Source organism: Schistocerca americana, chromosome 8 (genome assembly GCF_021461395.2).
Source record: "Schistocerca americana isolate TAMUIC-IGC-003095 chromosome 8, iqSchAmer2.1, whole genome shotgun sequence".
Taxonomy (NCBI): Eukaryota; Metazoa; Arthropoda; class Insecta; order Orthoptera; family Acrididae; genus Schistocerca; species Schistocerca americana.
This window is the reverse complement of record NC_060126.1, coordinates 523,328,394-523,346,451: the sequence shown is the minus strand read 5'-3', so window position 1 is coordinate 523,346,451 and position 18,058 is coordinate 523,328,394. Positions and strand designations below refer to the sequence as shown.

Below are 18,058 nucleotides of genomic sequence, written 5' to 3'. Positions count from 1 at the left end.
GTGATGCGCGTCGAAATAGGCAGGAGAACTAGAGCGGCCAAGTTTTTCGAACGAGACCCTGTAGCCTGGTCTCAGCCTGTGCAGTAATCCGTGCCACTTGTTGGTGAAGTACATCGAGCAGTGCACTGAAGTGCTGCTGAGCTCATTTGTGGGGTACCTCGACAGTGGTGCAACAAGTGTCGGAGCGCAGCTCCTGAGGAGGCGACAATGGTGGCCATCTCCGCAGCGATCACAGGCGCCCTCAAGACGGCCGGCACCATCGCCGGACTCAGCAAGTTCTGGTTCCTGCCGCTGTTCGTCACCGCCCTCGTCTACTACCACTACGACATCTTCGACCCTGAGAACCAGCCTCACAATGTCAAGGTTAGTAGCGTTCTGTTCTAAGCAATGCCGCTGAAGTAATCTGCTGCCTCTGCAAACCTACTCTACTGTGACGTCAATTTGCCCTGGTGCAGGCTAGTAATATAAACCAAGATACAGCACATAAATACGCTATACTCTACACATAAAAAATCCACAAGGAGTGACAACGTAACCTGCAATTCCGTAGCTATATGGTGTCGCTAGTTTAGGAGGACGAGGAGATTAGCGTTTAAAGTCCCGTCGACAACGAGATCATTAGAGACGGAGCACAAGCTCAGATTAGGGAAGGATTGGTAAGAAAATAGGCCGTGTCCTTTCAACGGAACCATCCCGGCATCCTTCTGAAACGATTTAGGGAAATCACGGAAAATCTAAATCAGGGTGGCCGGAGACGGGTTTGAACCGTCGTCCTCCCGAATGCGAGTCCAGTGTGCTAACAACTGCGCCACTCCGCTCGGTGTCGCTAGTTTAGGATACCTGTACAACTGAGAATGGAAACTGACGTACCTGCCTTCAGTTTAATTATACCCTTTCAGCACTCTGATAACTATTAACACACGCAAAAAGTGCTCATTTAAATTTACATACAACCTAAATAATACACAAAAGCATAAATAGCACCCCTTTCTCACAGTAAAATACTATACCAATCTTTAATCGAGTATTAGCTTCTCTCTCAAAGTTTCAGAAATGTGATAATTTGACTCTTTTTTGTGTTACGTACGAACTAAGATATATTTAATGACGAGTCAGAGATAGTTCACCTAAGAATGCTCCATTTCAGCTATAAATATATCGTTGACAAATCGTAAAATTATACTTGTTACTTTCTTTACATAACTCTTATGTTTCTTCCCCACACGTACGTCTTTGTCTTTAAAGACTAAAGTTTAGTTAACAATCTGACTGCAATTTCATTCCAATGGAACTACCGCCTCATCTGACTATATCGTATTTAAATACGAGAATTTTTTTTCTTTCTTCTTTGCTTGAGATCTGATCTTTGGAAACTCGATGAAATAAACTTATTAAATTAAGTGCAAATATGACTTTCTAACAACTCGAACTTTCCGGTAACAAAGACCGACGCCTGGCACAACAACAAATCTGCCCTTGAGTGTCACTCGCGCAACTCAATACATCTCTCATACACCACGAGAACAGAAACCACTAGCCTCAGAAATATTTCTGTGTAGGTCCACTGCTACAAGCTGCAACTAATCGGAATTTATCTCGATCCAAATATCATACTCTAAACATCTATAAAATTGCATTCGAGTTGTTATCAGCCAATGCTCGGATTACGACCGTCTGAGGTTTTACCTACGCAATGAACTCCTAACACAGTACCTTTGAACTGCCCAGTAACTCGAATTCTGTTCAATAGCCAACAGTAAATGAACAATACACACAAATTGCTCTAAGGAAAAGCGATAACTTGCTTTTGAACCTTTGTTCTAAATCAGCCTGATGACCTTTCCGTAGGCCAAGCTTTCAAGCTGCATTACTCAACCTCGGATTGGCAACGCATCTATGCCCAGGTCAAAACTGTACTCCCAAGGTCAGGCAAATTTACTATGCAATGGTCAAAGCCATGTTGCTATTAAACTATTAGATCGTTACGGAAGGTCAGAAACCATTAAAATTTGACAAACGAGGGGCGTTATTAGTACTTTACAAATTAACGAATTTTGTCTGACGACCGTCGGCTTATTTTTCAGTGGTCGGCTGCTGGCTCGTTATGTACTCTTTGTCACCACTGAGTTTCAGCACACCTGAATACACTCGGCAGCAACAGCTCGCTGCGTCCTCCCCCCTTCATCCCATTTACAACAATTTTCCACAAAAATTTATGACACGAAATGACAAATAAATTGGGTGAATCTTTAATTCATATTCTTATTCTTAGTTCGTTAGTGTTAATCGGTTACAAAACAGTGCGACATTTGTCTCATTTTCTCATGACAAAAGCCACATACATTTTGGCACGTTACACTTGCAAATGTAATACTCTCGTTTACCGTGGAAATGGGAAACACATTGGTGAAGATTTTTTAGAATGCGAAATGATGTGCTATTTTACACACACCTATAAAATGAAGGCTGTGTTCCAAAAAGACACACTAGCTGCTTTCTTCAAACTCCAACCCTGTGACCTTTATTCTTTCCAAAGGGCTTCCTCCCTTTTTCTCCTCCTCGGTCATTGCAGTGCCGAGAAGCTGTCTGTTTAACAAGCGCTCCATCACTTCGTCTTTGTTATTGCCCGTCTGAGTGTTGTTCTGCCTTAAATGTTTCTTCTATTAGATTTGCTTCCTGTCTGCCTATGTTGATTCACTATAGACAGAAGGCAAGAATAACAAAATTCTCTTCAGGGCCGGCAGCCCACCTTCCGTTTCGTCTTGGGTCCCTGACTGACGAGCGATACTCAGCAACTGGTCGAAACAGTGCTTCGTATCCCTCTTCTTTCTTTACGAGTCTTCCAATGAACGTCAACCTGTGCCGCTGTCTATACTTGAATAGTTTTAGATGCTCATTCCACTAAATCTGTATAGGACGGATACTGCTAGATATTTTAACATATTATCTCGAGCATGGGACAACCACAGCTAAAAAAGTACATTGTTAACATTTATGATTCTCCAAACTGTTTTTTTGTTAAAAATGTTCTTACGAATTGATGGGATTCACAATGAATGAAGACTCTTCAAGCCGCTTCAGCTGTTATGTGGTCCCGGTTCTAGGCGCCTAGTCCGGAGCCGCGCGACTGCTACGGTCGTAGGTTCGAATCCTGCCTCGGGCATGGATGTGTGTGATGTCCTTAGGTTAGTTAGGTTTAAGTAGTTCTAAGTTCTAGGGGACTGATAACCACAGATGTTAAGTCCCATAGTGCTCAGAGCCATTTGAACCATTTTTTGTTACGTGGTCCTTCATTGGGAACACTACCGGTTTCGCAGCGTTACAGCTGCATCTTCACGTGATGAAATGATTAGCTCTCGAATAATCGGGAACTATATCCCATGTCCCATGCAGCTGTTCCATAGTTCAGTTGTAAATCTAAAATGCTGAAAAAACCTATAAGAGATCAACATTTTTGATTTGCAGCTGAACTATGAAACATCGTAGCTTCCCGATTGTTTTAGAGCTAATCATTGCGTCACCTGAAGATGCTGCTGTAACGGTGCGAAACCTGTAGCGTTCCTAATAAAGGAACATCTAACAGCTGAAGCGGCTTGAAGGGTTTTCATTCACTGTGAATCCCATCAATTAATTACAATCTTTTAGAAAAAACGGTTTGTGGATCCTTAATTATTAATAAGAGATATTTTAAGGTTTCTAGCGCCTCCAGTGATAGATCTTCAATAGTATAATGCAACAGTAATACGATCTCTCGCCCATATATGTGTAAATGTTACATTTATTTACGTTCAGGGTCAACTGCAGCCACGCATCAATCGCCGATCCATTGTAGGTTTTTTCACGTTTAGACACAGTTTTCTGGCGTTACAACTTTCTTTACTTACAATAGCATCATCTGTCAACAGATCTACTCAACTTGCGACGTTATTCGCTAGATTAGTGACATATGTTGTCAACAGTAACAGTCCTTTAACGTTCCCTTGAAGTACGTCCGAAGTTACGTTTATATCTGATGATTTCATCCCATTACAATGCAGTAAATAAATTTTATTTAGCCATCTAGTGTACATTTTATCCACAAGCTATCGTCGTGTTTCCACTAACTTCATTTTCCCATTCATAAAATTCCGTAAGGATCGCGATAAATGTCTTCAGTAAATGTGAATGACGGTGCCACACTTGCAACCAAAGGATACTGAACCATTTTCTCAGGTATGCCTAGGTGCCATAGTGAAAAACCAATAATTTCAGTGTGCACCACGAGATTCTACTTAAGGTCCTCTACTGTTTCTTCCATTCGCAATGTCAGGACATGCGAATTTTGTCCTTTCTGGAGACGTTGTTGTTGTTGATTTGCAGGAGCAGACCAAACAGCGAGGTCATCGGTCCCATCGGGTTAGGGACAGATGGGGGAGGGAGTAGGCAGTGCCCTTTCAAAGGAACCATCCCGGAATTTGCCTGGAGCGATTTAGGGAAATGAAGGAAAACCTTCTGCAGGTGGCACAAGCATATAACAAAGAAGCACGAATCCTCTTACTGAAAAGGCAGACTTTGAAATATTTTAATACATGAATATAATGTTGAAAGCAAATGGATTCTAACTAAATATTGACAAGATTCGGTGGGTATAATTAATTACCTCTCACAGATGTACACAAGCTATAAAGACAGTCTGCTCATCGCCTTTCTCTTCCGTCTCGCTGTTTCTGTTTTTGGAACTACAGGAAGATTGACTGGAAATTCCACTTTTCTACATTTAATTCAGCTACATTTGCAATACACATTTTTATTGATAAAGGTGATTTACAAATCAGTAAATAATTTTATTACTTACGTTCAATTAAGAGGTACAGAATTGTTCTTTGGGGAAATTGTACTAATAGGGATAGTATTTTCGGTATTAGAGCTTCCTGCAGACACCCCTTCAAAAGCCTTGGCAACTGTTTCATATTTTTTTTGTTGCTAATTTTCTCTTCACTTGAAAAACAGTGCAAAGCATGAATACGCCTCAATAAAAATTTCAAAGGGTTAACATTAGTACAGAAAGGAGTGAGATGTATGGGACGCGTGTTCAACAAACTGCCACAGCATGTTAAATGCATAGCAGATGATGCGGCAGAGATATGGAGTATAAACTGAAACCGAAGAACTCCTGTGTGGCAACTGCTCCTGCTCCACTGAAGAGTATCTTCCGAAAAATTCTTATAATTACTGTTTTAGGTGACTTTATAGTTAATTTTAGCAATGCAATACAATAACATTTCATAATGTTAAATAACTTCACTAAATTCGTTATAAACTGTAAATATTCTACTTCTACCCAAATCTCATCTGAGACCCACTTTGGGTGATATATGGCATACGACTAACCTAATTTAACTAAGAAGTTTACGTTTGTATTCCAACAGGGCAATCGGTTTCTGCAGCTTCTTCCTGATATTTTAAGTGCTGTTACGTTCACCGGTGGCTACCATGATATCGCCTGTCACGCACTGAGTCTGGACAGAGTATCACAACTTACCACGCTCTATCCAGCCCATACATCTTATCCATCTACAGCACATCTTCCTTTGCTCTTTTGCGGTTCTTCGTTTTCGTTTTTCATAGCAAATCAGTAAGACGACATCATTTCATTTATTTTGTATCTTTTTGGGTAAGAACACCCGGACAGCCCCCACGTTTCGGAACACAGCAGCTTTCTGAAACGAATGCTGATGCTACTCGTAACCGACTTGGTAGACGTGGGAGTTACTGGACGCAAACGTGGTGCCGTTATACCAGCGGGTAATCGGTTTCAGTCAGAGTTGTGGGAAAGATTCCCATCACGAGCACTTGGCTGGCAATTTGAGGAAAGACGGTTGCGTACACTTTCCGGTCCCCAGACCAGGCGGCAGTGATCTGGATTAAATGCCAAATCTCACTGAAACACGCGTTCTTACGAGAACGGAAGTGCATAAAACTTTCAGTAAATACTACAACACGTTATTGCAAACCCTCAGATGTTTTCACCGTATCTTAACACTTTCCGTGGCAAAAAGGTATAGTATTCAGCCACTTAATGAACCGAAATAGAAAACACCCAATCATTAAGCCGAAATGTTAAAATTTCTTCAAATGTTACTCCATAAATTGAGACATGTTGGCAGAATACAGTTCATGTATCAATGAAAATTAGATCCACTAACACGTTAGAACTGCGTAACTGACATTGCTGAACCTCAACAAGACCTTTGGCCGCATTGGAATCATTGTACGCTCTACGAGAGGAACCAGTAGTCCACCAGCAACCTTTCAGAAGGCGCTCAGGAATACCTTCTGAGTATTTTGATATCAGGCAACCAAGGTCTCCGGCAGCTCGTTACAGAGTTACTGCATTTCGTATGGTTGCTTTCCACAGTTAACTTTGTATCTATATTACAGTGAAAGTAGTGCACAACAGTGCAAATGTCCACAATATGCGCTGTATCTCTTGTTTGTAAACAAACATGCCCCATTCGCTTTTGGTACTCGCTGTTGGTAATACTAATGCACGGTTCACACTTGTCCTTCAAGTCTGCATATACACTCCTGGAAATGGAAAAAAGAACACATTGACACCGGTGTGTCAGACCCACCATACTTGCTCCGGACACTGCGAGAGGGCTGTACAAGCAATGATCACACGCACGGCACAGCGGACACACCAGGAACCGCGGTGTTGGCCGTCGAATGGCGCTAGCTGCGCAGCATTTGTGCACCGCCGCCGTCAGTGTCAGCCAGTTTGCCGTGGCATACGGAGCTCCATCGCAGTCTTTAACACTGGTAGCATGCCGCGACAGCGTGGACGTGAACCGTATGTGCAGTTGACGGACTTTGAGCGAGGGCGTATAGTGGGCATGCGGGAGGCCAGGTGGACGTACCGCCGAATTGCTCAACACGTGGGGCGTGAGGTCTCCACAGTACATCGATGTTGTCGCCAGTGGTCGGCGGAAGGTGCACGTGCCCGTCGACCTGGGACCGGACCGCAGCGACCGTAGGATCCTACGCAGTGCCGTAGGGGACCGCACCGCCACTTCCCAGCAAATTAGGGACACTGTTGCTCCTGGGGTATCGGCGAGGACCATTCGCAACCGTCTCCATGAAGCTGGGCTACGGTCCCGCACACCGTTAGGCCGTCTTCCGCTCACGCCCCAACATCGTGCAGCCCGCCTCCAGTGGTGTCGCGACAGGCGTGAATGGAGGGACGAATGGAGACGTGTCGTCTTCAGCGATGAGAGTCGCTTCTGCCTTGGTGCCTATGATGGTCGTATGCGTGTTTGGCGCCGTGCAAGTGAGCGCCACAATCAGGACTGCATACGACCGAGGCACACAGGGCCAATACCCGGCACCATGGTATGGGGAGCGATCTCCTACACTGGCCGTACACCACTGGTGATCGTCGAGGGGACACTGAATAGTGCACGGTACATCCAAACCGTCATCGAACCCATCGTTCTACCATTCCTAGACCGGCAAGGGAACTTGCTGTTCCAACAGGACAATGCACGTCCGCATGTATCCCGTACCACCCAACGTGCTCTAGAAGGTGTAAGTCAACTACCCTGGCCAGCAAGATCTCCGGATCTGTCCCCCATTGAGCATGTTTGGGACTGGATGAAGCGTCGTCTCACGCGGTCTGCACGTCCAGCACGAACGCTGGTCCAACTGAGGCGCCAGGTGGAAATGGCATGGCAAGCCGTTCCACAGGACTACATCCAGCATCTCTACGATCGTCTCCATGGGAGAATAGCAGCCTGCATTGCTGCGAAAGGTGGATATACACTGTACTAGTGCCGACATTGTGCATGCTCTGTTGCCTGTGTCTATGTGCCTGTGGTTCTGTCAGTGTGATCATGTGATGTATCTGACCCCAGGAATGTGTCAATAAAGTTTTCCCTTCCTGGGACAATGAATTCACGGTGTTCTTATTTCAATTTCCAGGAGTGTAGTTGGCCTACTTCTCAGGCCTGTCTTGCGTTTGTTTTCCCACTAGTGTTAGTTGTACATTAACAATGATTCACAATACTGTGGTTAGGCTTACTGATAAAAGCTGGCCGATATGTACCATCTGTTTGAGTTCACTGAACATAATGGAAGAACTGTACAACGATGCTATGATAACGGTTGTTGCCTTACGCTATTGCGTGTTGTACTTTTCAGTGTTTGCATAATACAGGATCTTCCCACTGTTATGGAGGTATTTTCATACAAACAAGGGCGATTGCGGTAACAGACCGAATAAATCATACACTCCTGGAAATTGAAATAAGAACACCGTGAATTCATTGTCCCAGGAAGGGGAAACTTTATTGACACATTCCTGGGGTCAGATACATCACATGATCACACTGACAGAACCACAGGCACATAGACACAGGCAACAGAGCATGCACAATGTCGGCACTAGTACATTGTATATCCACCTTTCGCAGCAATGCAGACTGCTATTCTCCCATGGAGACGATCGTAGAGATGCTGGATGTAGTCCTGTGGAACGGCTTGCCATGCCATTTCCACCTGGCGCCTCAGTTGGACCAGCGTTCGTGCTGGACGTGCAGACCGCGTGAGACGACGCTTCATCCAGTCCCAAACATGCTCAATGGGGGACAGATCCGGAGAGCTTGCTGGCCAGGGTAGTTGACTTACACCTTCTAGAGCACGTTGGGTGGCACGGGATACATGCGGACGTGCATTGTCCTGTTGGAACAGCAAGTTCCCTTGCCGGTCTAGGAATGGTAGAACGATGGGTTCGATGACGGTTTGGATGTACCGTGCACTATTCAGTGTCCCCTCGACGATCACCAGTGGTGTACGGCCAGTGTAGGAGATCGCTCCCCACACCATGATGCCGGGTGTTGGCCCTGTGTGCCTCGGTCGTATGCAGTCCTGATTGTGGCGCTCACCTGCACGGCGCCAAACACGCATACGACCATCATTGGCACCAAGGCAGAAGCGACTCTCATCGCTGAAGACGACACGTCTCCATTCGTCCCTCCATTCACGCCTGTCGCGACACCACTGGAGGCGGGCTGCACGATGTTGGGGCGTGAGCGGAAGACGGCCTAACGGTGTGCGGGACCGTAGCCCAGCTTCATGGAGACGGTTGCGAATGGTCCTCGCCGATACCCCAGGAGCAACAGTGTCCCTAATTTGCTGGGAAGTGGCGGTGCGGTCCCCTACGGCACTGCGTAGGATCCTACGGTCTTGGCGTGCATCCGTGCGTCGCTGCGGTCCGGTCCCAGGTCGACGGGCACGTGCACCTTCCGCCGACCACTGGCGACAACATCGATGTACTGTGGAGACCTCACGCCCCACGTGTTGAGCAATTCGGCGGTACGTCCACCTGGCCTCCCGCATGCCCACTATACGCCCTCGCTCAAAGTCCGTCAACTGCACATACGGTTCACGTCCACGCTGTCGCGGCATGCTACCAGTGTTAAAGACTGCGATGGAGCTCCGTATGCCACGGCAAACTGGCTGACACTGACGGCGGCGGTGCACAAATGCTGCGCAGCTAGCGCCATTCGACGGCCAACACCGCGGTTCCTGGTGTGTCCGCTGTGCCGTGCGTGTGATCATTGCTTGTACAGCCCTCTCGCAGTGTCCGGAGCAAGTATGGTGGGTCTGACACACCGGTGTCAATGTGTTCTTTTTTTCCATTTCCAGGAGTGTATTTACATTACTACTCTGTAACGAGCCGCCAGACCGTGCGTCCCTTCCACGAAAATACACAGAGTGTATCCTTGTCAACCTAGTTCATCCGTTCAGTTCCGGTTCCCCAAGAATGACGGACCTTCCGGCGGTTGGGTGACCTGCGTGCCACGACGATACAGATCACCTTCCATAGGTGCAATTGCAGTGGAGGAGTATCTGTGTAAAGGCCATACGAACATATGGTTCCTTAAAAGGGGCTGCAGACTTTGCTGTAGTTGCAGGGTAAAAAGTGTCGTTGACGGACTGATCTGATCTACAACAGGAGCCAACATGGCCTTGCTGTTCTGGTACTACGAACGGCTGAAAACATGCGGAAACTACAGCCGTTATTTTCCCCAAATGCATGCAGCTCTTCTGTATGATTAAATGATGGCTAGAGGACAAATGCAAGTCTGTAGACACATGTATAACTATGGGAAAGACAGATACACTATGTGATCAAAAGCATCCGGACACCCCCAAAAAATTACGTTTTTCACATAAGGTGCATTGTGCTGCCGCCGACCTCAGTAGTCATTAGACGTTGTGAGAGAGCAGAATGGGACGCCCTGCGGAGCTCACGGACTTCGAACGTGGTCAGGTGATTGGGTGTCACTTGTGTCATACGTCTGTACGCGAGATTTACACACTCCTAAACATCTCTTGGTCCACTGTTCCCGAGGTGAGAGTGAAGTGGAAACGTGAAGGGACACGTACAGCACAAAAGCGTACAGGCCGACCTCGTTTGTTGACTGACAGAGACCGCCGACGGCTGAAGAGGGTCGCAAGGTGTAATAGGCAGACATCTATCCAGACCATCACACAGGAATTCCAAACTGCGTAAGGATCCACTGCAAGTACTATAACAGTTAGGCGGGAGGTGAAAAAAAACTTGGATTTCATGGTAGAGTGGCTGCTCATAAGCCACACATCACGCTGGTAAACATCAAACGACGCCCCGCTTGGTGTAAGGAGCGTAAACATTGGACGATTGAACAGTGGAAAAACGTTGTGTGGAGTGACACGAATCACGGTACACAATGTGGCGATCCGATGGCAGGGCGTGGGTATGGCGAATGCCCGGTAAACGTCATCTACCAACGTGTGTAGTGCCAACAGTAAAATTCTGAGGCGGTGGTGTTATGGTGTGGTCGTGTTTTTCATGGAGGGGGCTTGCACCCCTTGTTTTGCGTGGTACTATCACAGCACAGGCCTACATTGATATTTTAAGCACCTTCTTGCTTCCCACTGTTGAAGAGCAATTCGGGGATGGCGATTGCATCTTTCAACACGAAGGAGCACCTGTTCATAATACACGGCCTGTGGCGGAGTGGTTACACGACAATAACATCCCTGTCATGAACTGGCCTGCACAGAGTCCTGACCTGAATCCTATAGAATACCTTTTGGATGTTTTGGAACGCCGACTTCGTGCCAGGCCTCACTGACCGACATCGATACCTCTCCTCAGTGCAACACCCCGTGAAGAATGGGCTAAGGGTGGGCCAACACCATACTGAATTCCAGCATTACCGATGGAGGGCGCCACGAACTTGCAGTCATTGCCAACCAGGTACCCACATGTTTTTGATCACATATTGTACCACCGAGAGGAAAACTAAAGGCATCTTTAGAGAAAGGACATGCGCTGTGTGAATACCAACAGTTCAAATGGGAAGCCAGTACTAAGCAAAGAAGGATAAGCTGAAATGTGGGGGGAATATACATGGTGTAAGGGGTATAAGACCAGATATTTCTGCTGATGACAGAGGACGGTGTACTGATCAATATTATATCGGTATTGGCGTCATCTGCAGATTAGCAATTATAATGATTACAAGATGTGTGGTTTTAGGTTGGTTAATATCTCCTAGTATATGTGGCAAGAACAAGACATTAATACTTATTTTTCCTCTGGGCAGCAGGTCAGGTGTTGGAAGAGTGGACTCGTGGACGCAAAACTCTTAGTCTATACTGACTGGCATATTCCACTCAGTGGTGCAGTACGACCGTGCAGAAAACACCAGATGTTTTTTGGAAGAATGTTCGACGAAGAGAAAAAAAGAATCAACACACTGATGTGCGTACATATTTAGGTACCTCATATAAAAGTATCTGCACTTATACCCGTTACGCCTTGTATAGAGGAACTACACAAGTGAAATGAACCTGATGGCAATATGATGGAAAAGGAAGTAGATGAAGATGACATGCGAGATATGATACTGCCTGAGGAATTTAACAGAACTCTGAAAGACCCAAGTCGAGGCAAGGTTCCACGAGTAGACAGCATTCCCTCAGAATTACTGAGATATTTGGGAGATGGTTCAAATGGCTCTGAGTACTATTGGACTTAACATCTGAAGTCATCAGTCCCCTAGAACTTAGAACTACTTAAACCTAACTAACCTAAGGACATCACACACATCCATGCCCGAGGCAGGATTCGAACCTGCGACCGTAGCGGTCGCGCGGTTCCAGACTGAAGCGCCTATAACCGCTCGACCACAACGGCCGGCTATTTGCGAGAGCCAGTGAAGACGTATCTTCATAAAAGAATTCCTAGACTTAATTTAATATTCTATGTTAACAAATAGCTGTTCTTCAGAATCGCTTTTCTTGTCATTGCCAGTCTGCATTTTATATCCTCTTTACTTCGGACATCATCCGTTATTTTGATGCTCTATTTTCTAATCTAATACCCCCAGCATCGCCTGATTTAATTCGACTACACTCTATTACCCTTGTTTTGCTTTTGTTAATGTTCATCTTAACCCTCCTTTCAAAACACTGTCCATTTCGTTCAGCTGATCTTCTAAGATGTTGGCTGTCTCTAACAGATTCACAATGTCATCGGAAAATCTTAAGGTATTTTTTTTTTCTTCTCTCTGAGCTTCAATTCCTTATCCAAATTTGTCTTTGGTTTCCTTTACTGCTTGCTCAATGGACAGACTGAATAACACCAGGGATAGGCTAGAACCATGTCTGACGCACTTCTCAGAACTGTGTCCCCTTTGTTGTGTCTAGACAAGACAGCCTAGACACAATGAGAGGAAGCCGAAAGGCACGCGCTTAAACTCACGCAGGCTGGCGTGAGGTCTGAAACAGGATACGTAATGAATGCTATAAAGAAAAGTACGTAACTTTAATCCATAATTGTATAACATCGCTCTTGATGATACATTCTTCATATAATAAATATCAATTGAATACGGCGCCTTGCTAGGTCGTAGCAATTGACTTAGCTGAAATCTATGCTAACTATCTTCTCGGCAAATGAGAGAGTCTTCGTCAGTGTAGCATCGCTAGCAAAGTCGGCTGTACAACTGGGGCGAGTGCCAGTACGTCTCTCTAGACCTGCCCTGTGGTGGCGCTCGGTCTGCTATCACTGACAGTGGCGACACGCGGGTCCGGCGTATACTAATGGACCGCGGCCGATTTAAAGGCTACCACCTAGCAAGTGTGGTGTCTGGCGGTGACACCACACCCTTCATATCCTTCGACTTTTGTTAACTGGAGTCTGGTTTCTGTAGAAGTTGTAAATGATCTTTCGCTTCCTTTACCAAGGGTCTCAACAATTCTAATGAAGTCTCGTCTAGTACGTGTTTCGACTTCTGTCTTTCACCACTCTGTCAAATTCTTCTCGTAGTATAGCATCTCCCGTATCTATAACATTATTTTCACTTTCCTTGTAAAGGTCCTCACCTTTCAGTTTTCCCTTGTTTGCTTAGTACTGATGTTCCATCTGAGCTCCTAATATTCATACCACTGCTTCTCTTTCCTCCACAGGTCTCTTCAGTTGTCCTATAGACGGTATTTATAAAGGGCAGTCAAATGAAGACGGACACATGGAACAAATTAAGCAAACTGTTTACGGTTTCAAAAGTAATCGCCGTAACTGTTAACAAATGCTCCATGCAGCATACAGTCCAAATCTTTGCCGGTGCGATTTCCAATTTTTGGAGCCCTGAACAAGACATTCAAGGTCATGGATTTGCTTCGCACAGAGAGCTGCGCGCCTGGTTACGATCGTGATTCTGTGGGCAACCGCAAACATTTTTCCATGAAGACCTAGACCGTCTTCTCTCACAGTGGGATAAATATACAAACCGTAACGTCGATTGCGTTTGAAATAATGAACAGTTAACTTTTTTTTACATCTGTCACGTTTTTATTTGACCGCCCTTGTATCTTTCCCCTAGTTATACATGCTTCTATAGATCTGGATTTGTCCTCTATCCAAAAACTTTGCAATTTTGCACTTTCTGCCATTCTCAAGCTTTATTTGCTGCATTTTTATATTTCTCCTTTCATCAGTTAAGTTCAATATATCCTGTGGTATGCGAGGATTCCCACTAGGTCTTGTCTTTTTACCTATTTGATCCTCTGGTGCCTTCACTATTTCGTCTCTATCCAGTCGTCCTCTACTGTTTTCCTTCCCCCGTTTCAATCCATCGTTGCCTAAAGCTCCCATTTAAAAACTCAATAACGGCTGGTTTCTGCATGTTATCCGGGTCCCATCTCCTCAATTCCGTAATCTTTTTAAAAATTATTCACTTTTAATCTCTAGTTGATAACGAATGAATTGTATTAGTGTTTAATATCTGGTTCCGAAGTCTGAAACCTTCCGGTGTCTCCAAGTCTCTTACACGTATTTGACCATTTCTCAGCATTCTAAAACCAAATGTTAGCGATGATTACATTATGGTCTGAGCAAAATCCTACCAGGCGGCTTCCTCTTTCATTACCTTGCTTCACCCATATTCCCCAACTTTATTTCCCCGTCTTTCTTTTCCTGTTATCAAATTTTAGTCCTCCATCACTACAAAATGTTCCTCTCCCTTAACCATGTGATTAATTTCTTTTATCTCATCACACATTCTTTTAATCTCTTAATCATCTGTAGAGCTAGATGGCACATAAACTTCAACTACTGTTGCAGGAGTTGGTTCGCCCATGTTGACTATAATGATGCGTTGACTATGCTGTTAATAGTAGCTTAACGGCATTCCTATTTGCCTACACTTCTGCATTATCCCTGTTTGATTTGTATTTATAATCCTCTGCTCAGCCGTGTAGATATCCTATTCACCCTGCCACCGAACTTCTCTAATTCCCACAACATCTAACTTCAACCTATCCATTTACCTTTTTAAATTCTCTAACCTACCTACCCGTTGATGGACTCTAACATTCCACGCTCCGACCCATACAATGTCAGTTTTGTTTTTCCTTATGACGTTATCCTACTGAGTAGTCCTCATCGGTAGAGTAGAATAAGGGGACTACTTCACCTCCGGAACATTTCATCCATGACGATTCCACTATCATTCAACCATGCAGAAGATCTATAAGGCCTCGGGAAAAATAACGGCTGTAATTTCCCCTTAGTGTCGGCCGTTCGCAGAACCAAACAGCAAGGTCCTATTGGCTGATGTTAGTAGACGAGACCAGTGAATTACCCACACTTTTGACCCTGCAACTAAAGAAAAATCTGCTGCACCTCTTCAGGTACTACATGGTTGTTTGGGCTCTCCACAGATCCCCTTTCCTTGGGACTGCACCTATGGTATAGCTATCTGTATCGTTGAGGCACGCAGACCACCTCATCTCGTGAAATTACGTGGTTAACGTTGGGAAGAAGACTATATTCAAATACATAATTAGGTAAATTCTTGGATAAATAAATAGTCTTCTTTCATACACGCGAAGCATGTACGCTCCATAGCTCTAAGTACGTATGTGTTTATTAACAATCAAATATCTCAGACAATAACTGAGTATAACTGTTGACACACTTTGGTACACAACACAATGAAAAGAAATATTTCAGGCTTAATCCGACTACTGTAGATTTGTAAGGACTTCTGAGAAATTTCGTCATACCTCAGTTAGACTAAGATTCAGATCGTAAATGGTCTGGAGACTCCTTCTATATTCGACAGCGTTTTCCATGCAGTTGTGGTATCTTTAACCGTTTTTGGTTGGTTGCTTACTTACTTGCTTGTTGGAGTTAAACTGTTAAAGGGACCAATCTGCGAAGTCGTCGGTTTCTTCAACCTATGCGTATCGAACCAGGAACAATCATCAGAGGAAGGTTACAAAAGGCAAATCCTGGGAAGCCCGACTGTAAGCAAGATACAGAAAGTGGGAGAGAAAACTCGAGGGGGGGGGGGGTGGAGGTGGGCGAGCCGCTGTGCCCAGAATGCACCTGGAGGTTCCCCCCCCCCCCTCCCCCCCAGAGCACGCCATGCGGTGGGAGGAACAGCCTCTGCACTCCACCAGCGCCACTTCACCGTCTCTTACCGCAAGGAAACGTGCAACACAAGCAAGATGAATTTAGGAAAGGTAAAACATTAAAAACAGCAAACGTAAATAACCATGCGAGAAACGGAGGAGCACAGGAGTAAAGTCCTTTGTATCTCACTCTGCCCGTAATTGAGAGCTGAGAGGTAAGTCGTTTACACAGCGGCAGCTTCACGAATGATGGTTTGATACACGAGGGACGCTACCTGCAACCTGTGAGGAGCGGACGGGACGACGTCCTTCGTATACAGCCTGCAGACGGCTTCTGGTACAGACTTTTGTCTTCACACTGCTGTCAAGAAGCTGCTTCGCTGCCACGATTCTACGTCAGTTCCGCAGAGCGATCTGTCAAGTCCGACATCGTCATTACATTATTCCCTTTTCTCAGATGTCGTGCAATGGAATCGGACCGTAGTGTCTCGAAAGTTCACACACACGTTTGCCCCTGCAACTTTTGGATACTCTAAAATATTTATTATGTAACAGTACCGTTTCTACTCACGCAGTACATTAATAATTTAGCTGACAATACTAATTCCAGGTTTTTTCAGGCGACACAGTTTTCTACGACAAAGTGCTGTCCGTTTTAAAGTAGTAGCCTGTTTCCAAGTCCGGCAACACGGTGTTAACGACGAGGAATGCCTAGTTGCGCACTTGACGGAACGTAAAAACGTGGTGTTCTTTGATTACAGTCTTTAAGAGCCACAAGAAGAGTTGGTCATGTCATACACAAGGTGTTAAAAGAAAGTATTCCATTTTTAGAGGTGGTGGTATGGACCAAAACAAGAGGAAAATGTCCAGTAAACACGGGGACTATATTGCATACCTTAAGAGTTATGAGCTGTTGTTCAGCTTCGTTATTGGTAATCATCTCTCTTTTACTGCAATCTCTTTGCTACTACGAACGGCCTACAGAATGCAGTAAACAAATAAGGACACCTCCCTTCGTTATTGTTGATGGATACAGCACGCAACGAACATCTGTTAGTGTTGAAACTTCCTGGCAGATTAAAACTGTGTGCCGAACCGAGACTCGAACTCGGGACCTTTGCCTTTCGCGGGCAAGTGCTCTACCGACTGAGCTTCTGTAAAGTTTGGAAGGTAGGAGACGAGGTACTGGCAGAAGTAAGGCTGTGAGTACCTGGCGTGAGTCGTGCTTCGGTAGCTCAGATGGTAGAGCACTTGCCCGCGAAAGGCAAAGGTCCCGAGTTCGAGCCTCGGTCGGACACACAGTTTTAATCTGCCAGGAAGTTTCATATTAGCGCACACTCCTCTGCAGAGTGAAAATCTCAATCTGTTAGTGTTGTTACAATAAGACGTGTTCACATTTCTGGGTATGTGCAGCGTGTGCATTAGTTCTAATGTAACCAGCTGATATTTTAATAAGCTTGTGAAATGCTTCCACATAGTACGTTTATTGTTACATTTATCAGCATAAATGAAGCCTATTATTCAAGACGGCAAATTGCAGACACGATATTGCGTTTTGATTTGGCAAATGGAGGCAGCCGTCGAGGCCACGTCCCGCATGTTGAAAAATATAAATAACGGAGTGTACAATCCGTACAATTATTCTGCCGTGTTTTCCAGCGACTGACAGTCAGTCTCCGTAGCACCACAATGGCAAATAGTGGCAGGCCACGCACCTTCCGTACCCCTGTTGTGAAGGAGCGAGTATTGCAACGAGTGGAGGAAGATCCTGGAACTAGCGCACGTAGAACAGAAAATCAGCCTCTATCCGTGCAATCTTTGGACATGCCACACGAAGAGTTGTTAACCCATATCATGTACAGAGTGTCCAAGCCCTTTGGTCACAAAATCAGCCTGCGAGAACTCAGTTCTGCCAAACGATGTTGCGAAAATATGGTGGAAAACCACGTTTCAGAACAAAGATATTGTACACAGAAGAGGCTAGTTTCAAGCGATATGGGATCGTCAATTCTCATAACCAACATGTATCTGCTGATGCAAATACACACGCAGTTGAAGAAGCAAAGCATCACCGCCGATTTTCAGTTTATGTACGGGCAGGAATTATTGG

The 18,058-nt window shown here is 45.2% G+C and overlaps 1 protein-coding gene across 1 annotated transcript in view; it reads left to right on the top strand.

The window, feature by feature from the left end:
- Window positions 1-207: 207 nt before the first annotated feature.
- The window catches only part of LOC124545960 (glucose dehydrogenase [FAD, quinone]), an 82,721-nt gene continuing 64,870 nt past the window's right edge, over window positions 208-18,058 (top strand). Inside the window, exon 1 of the mRNA XM_047124925.1 lies at window positions 208-363. Coding sequence (XP_046980881.1) covers window positions 208-363 — 156 coding nt within the window. The remainder of the gene's footprint in view (window positions 364-18,058) is intronic.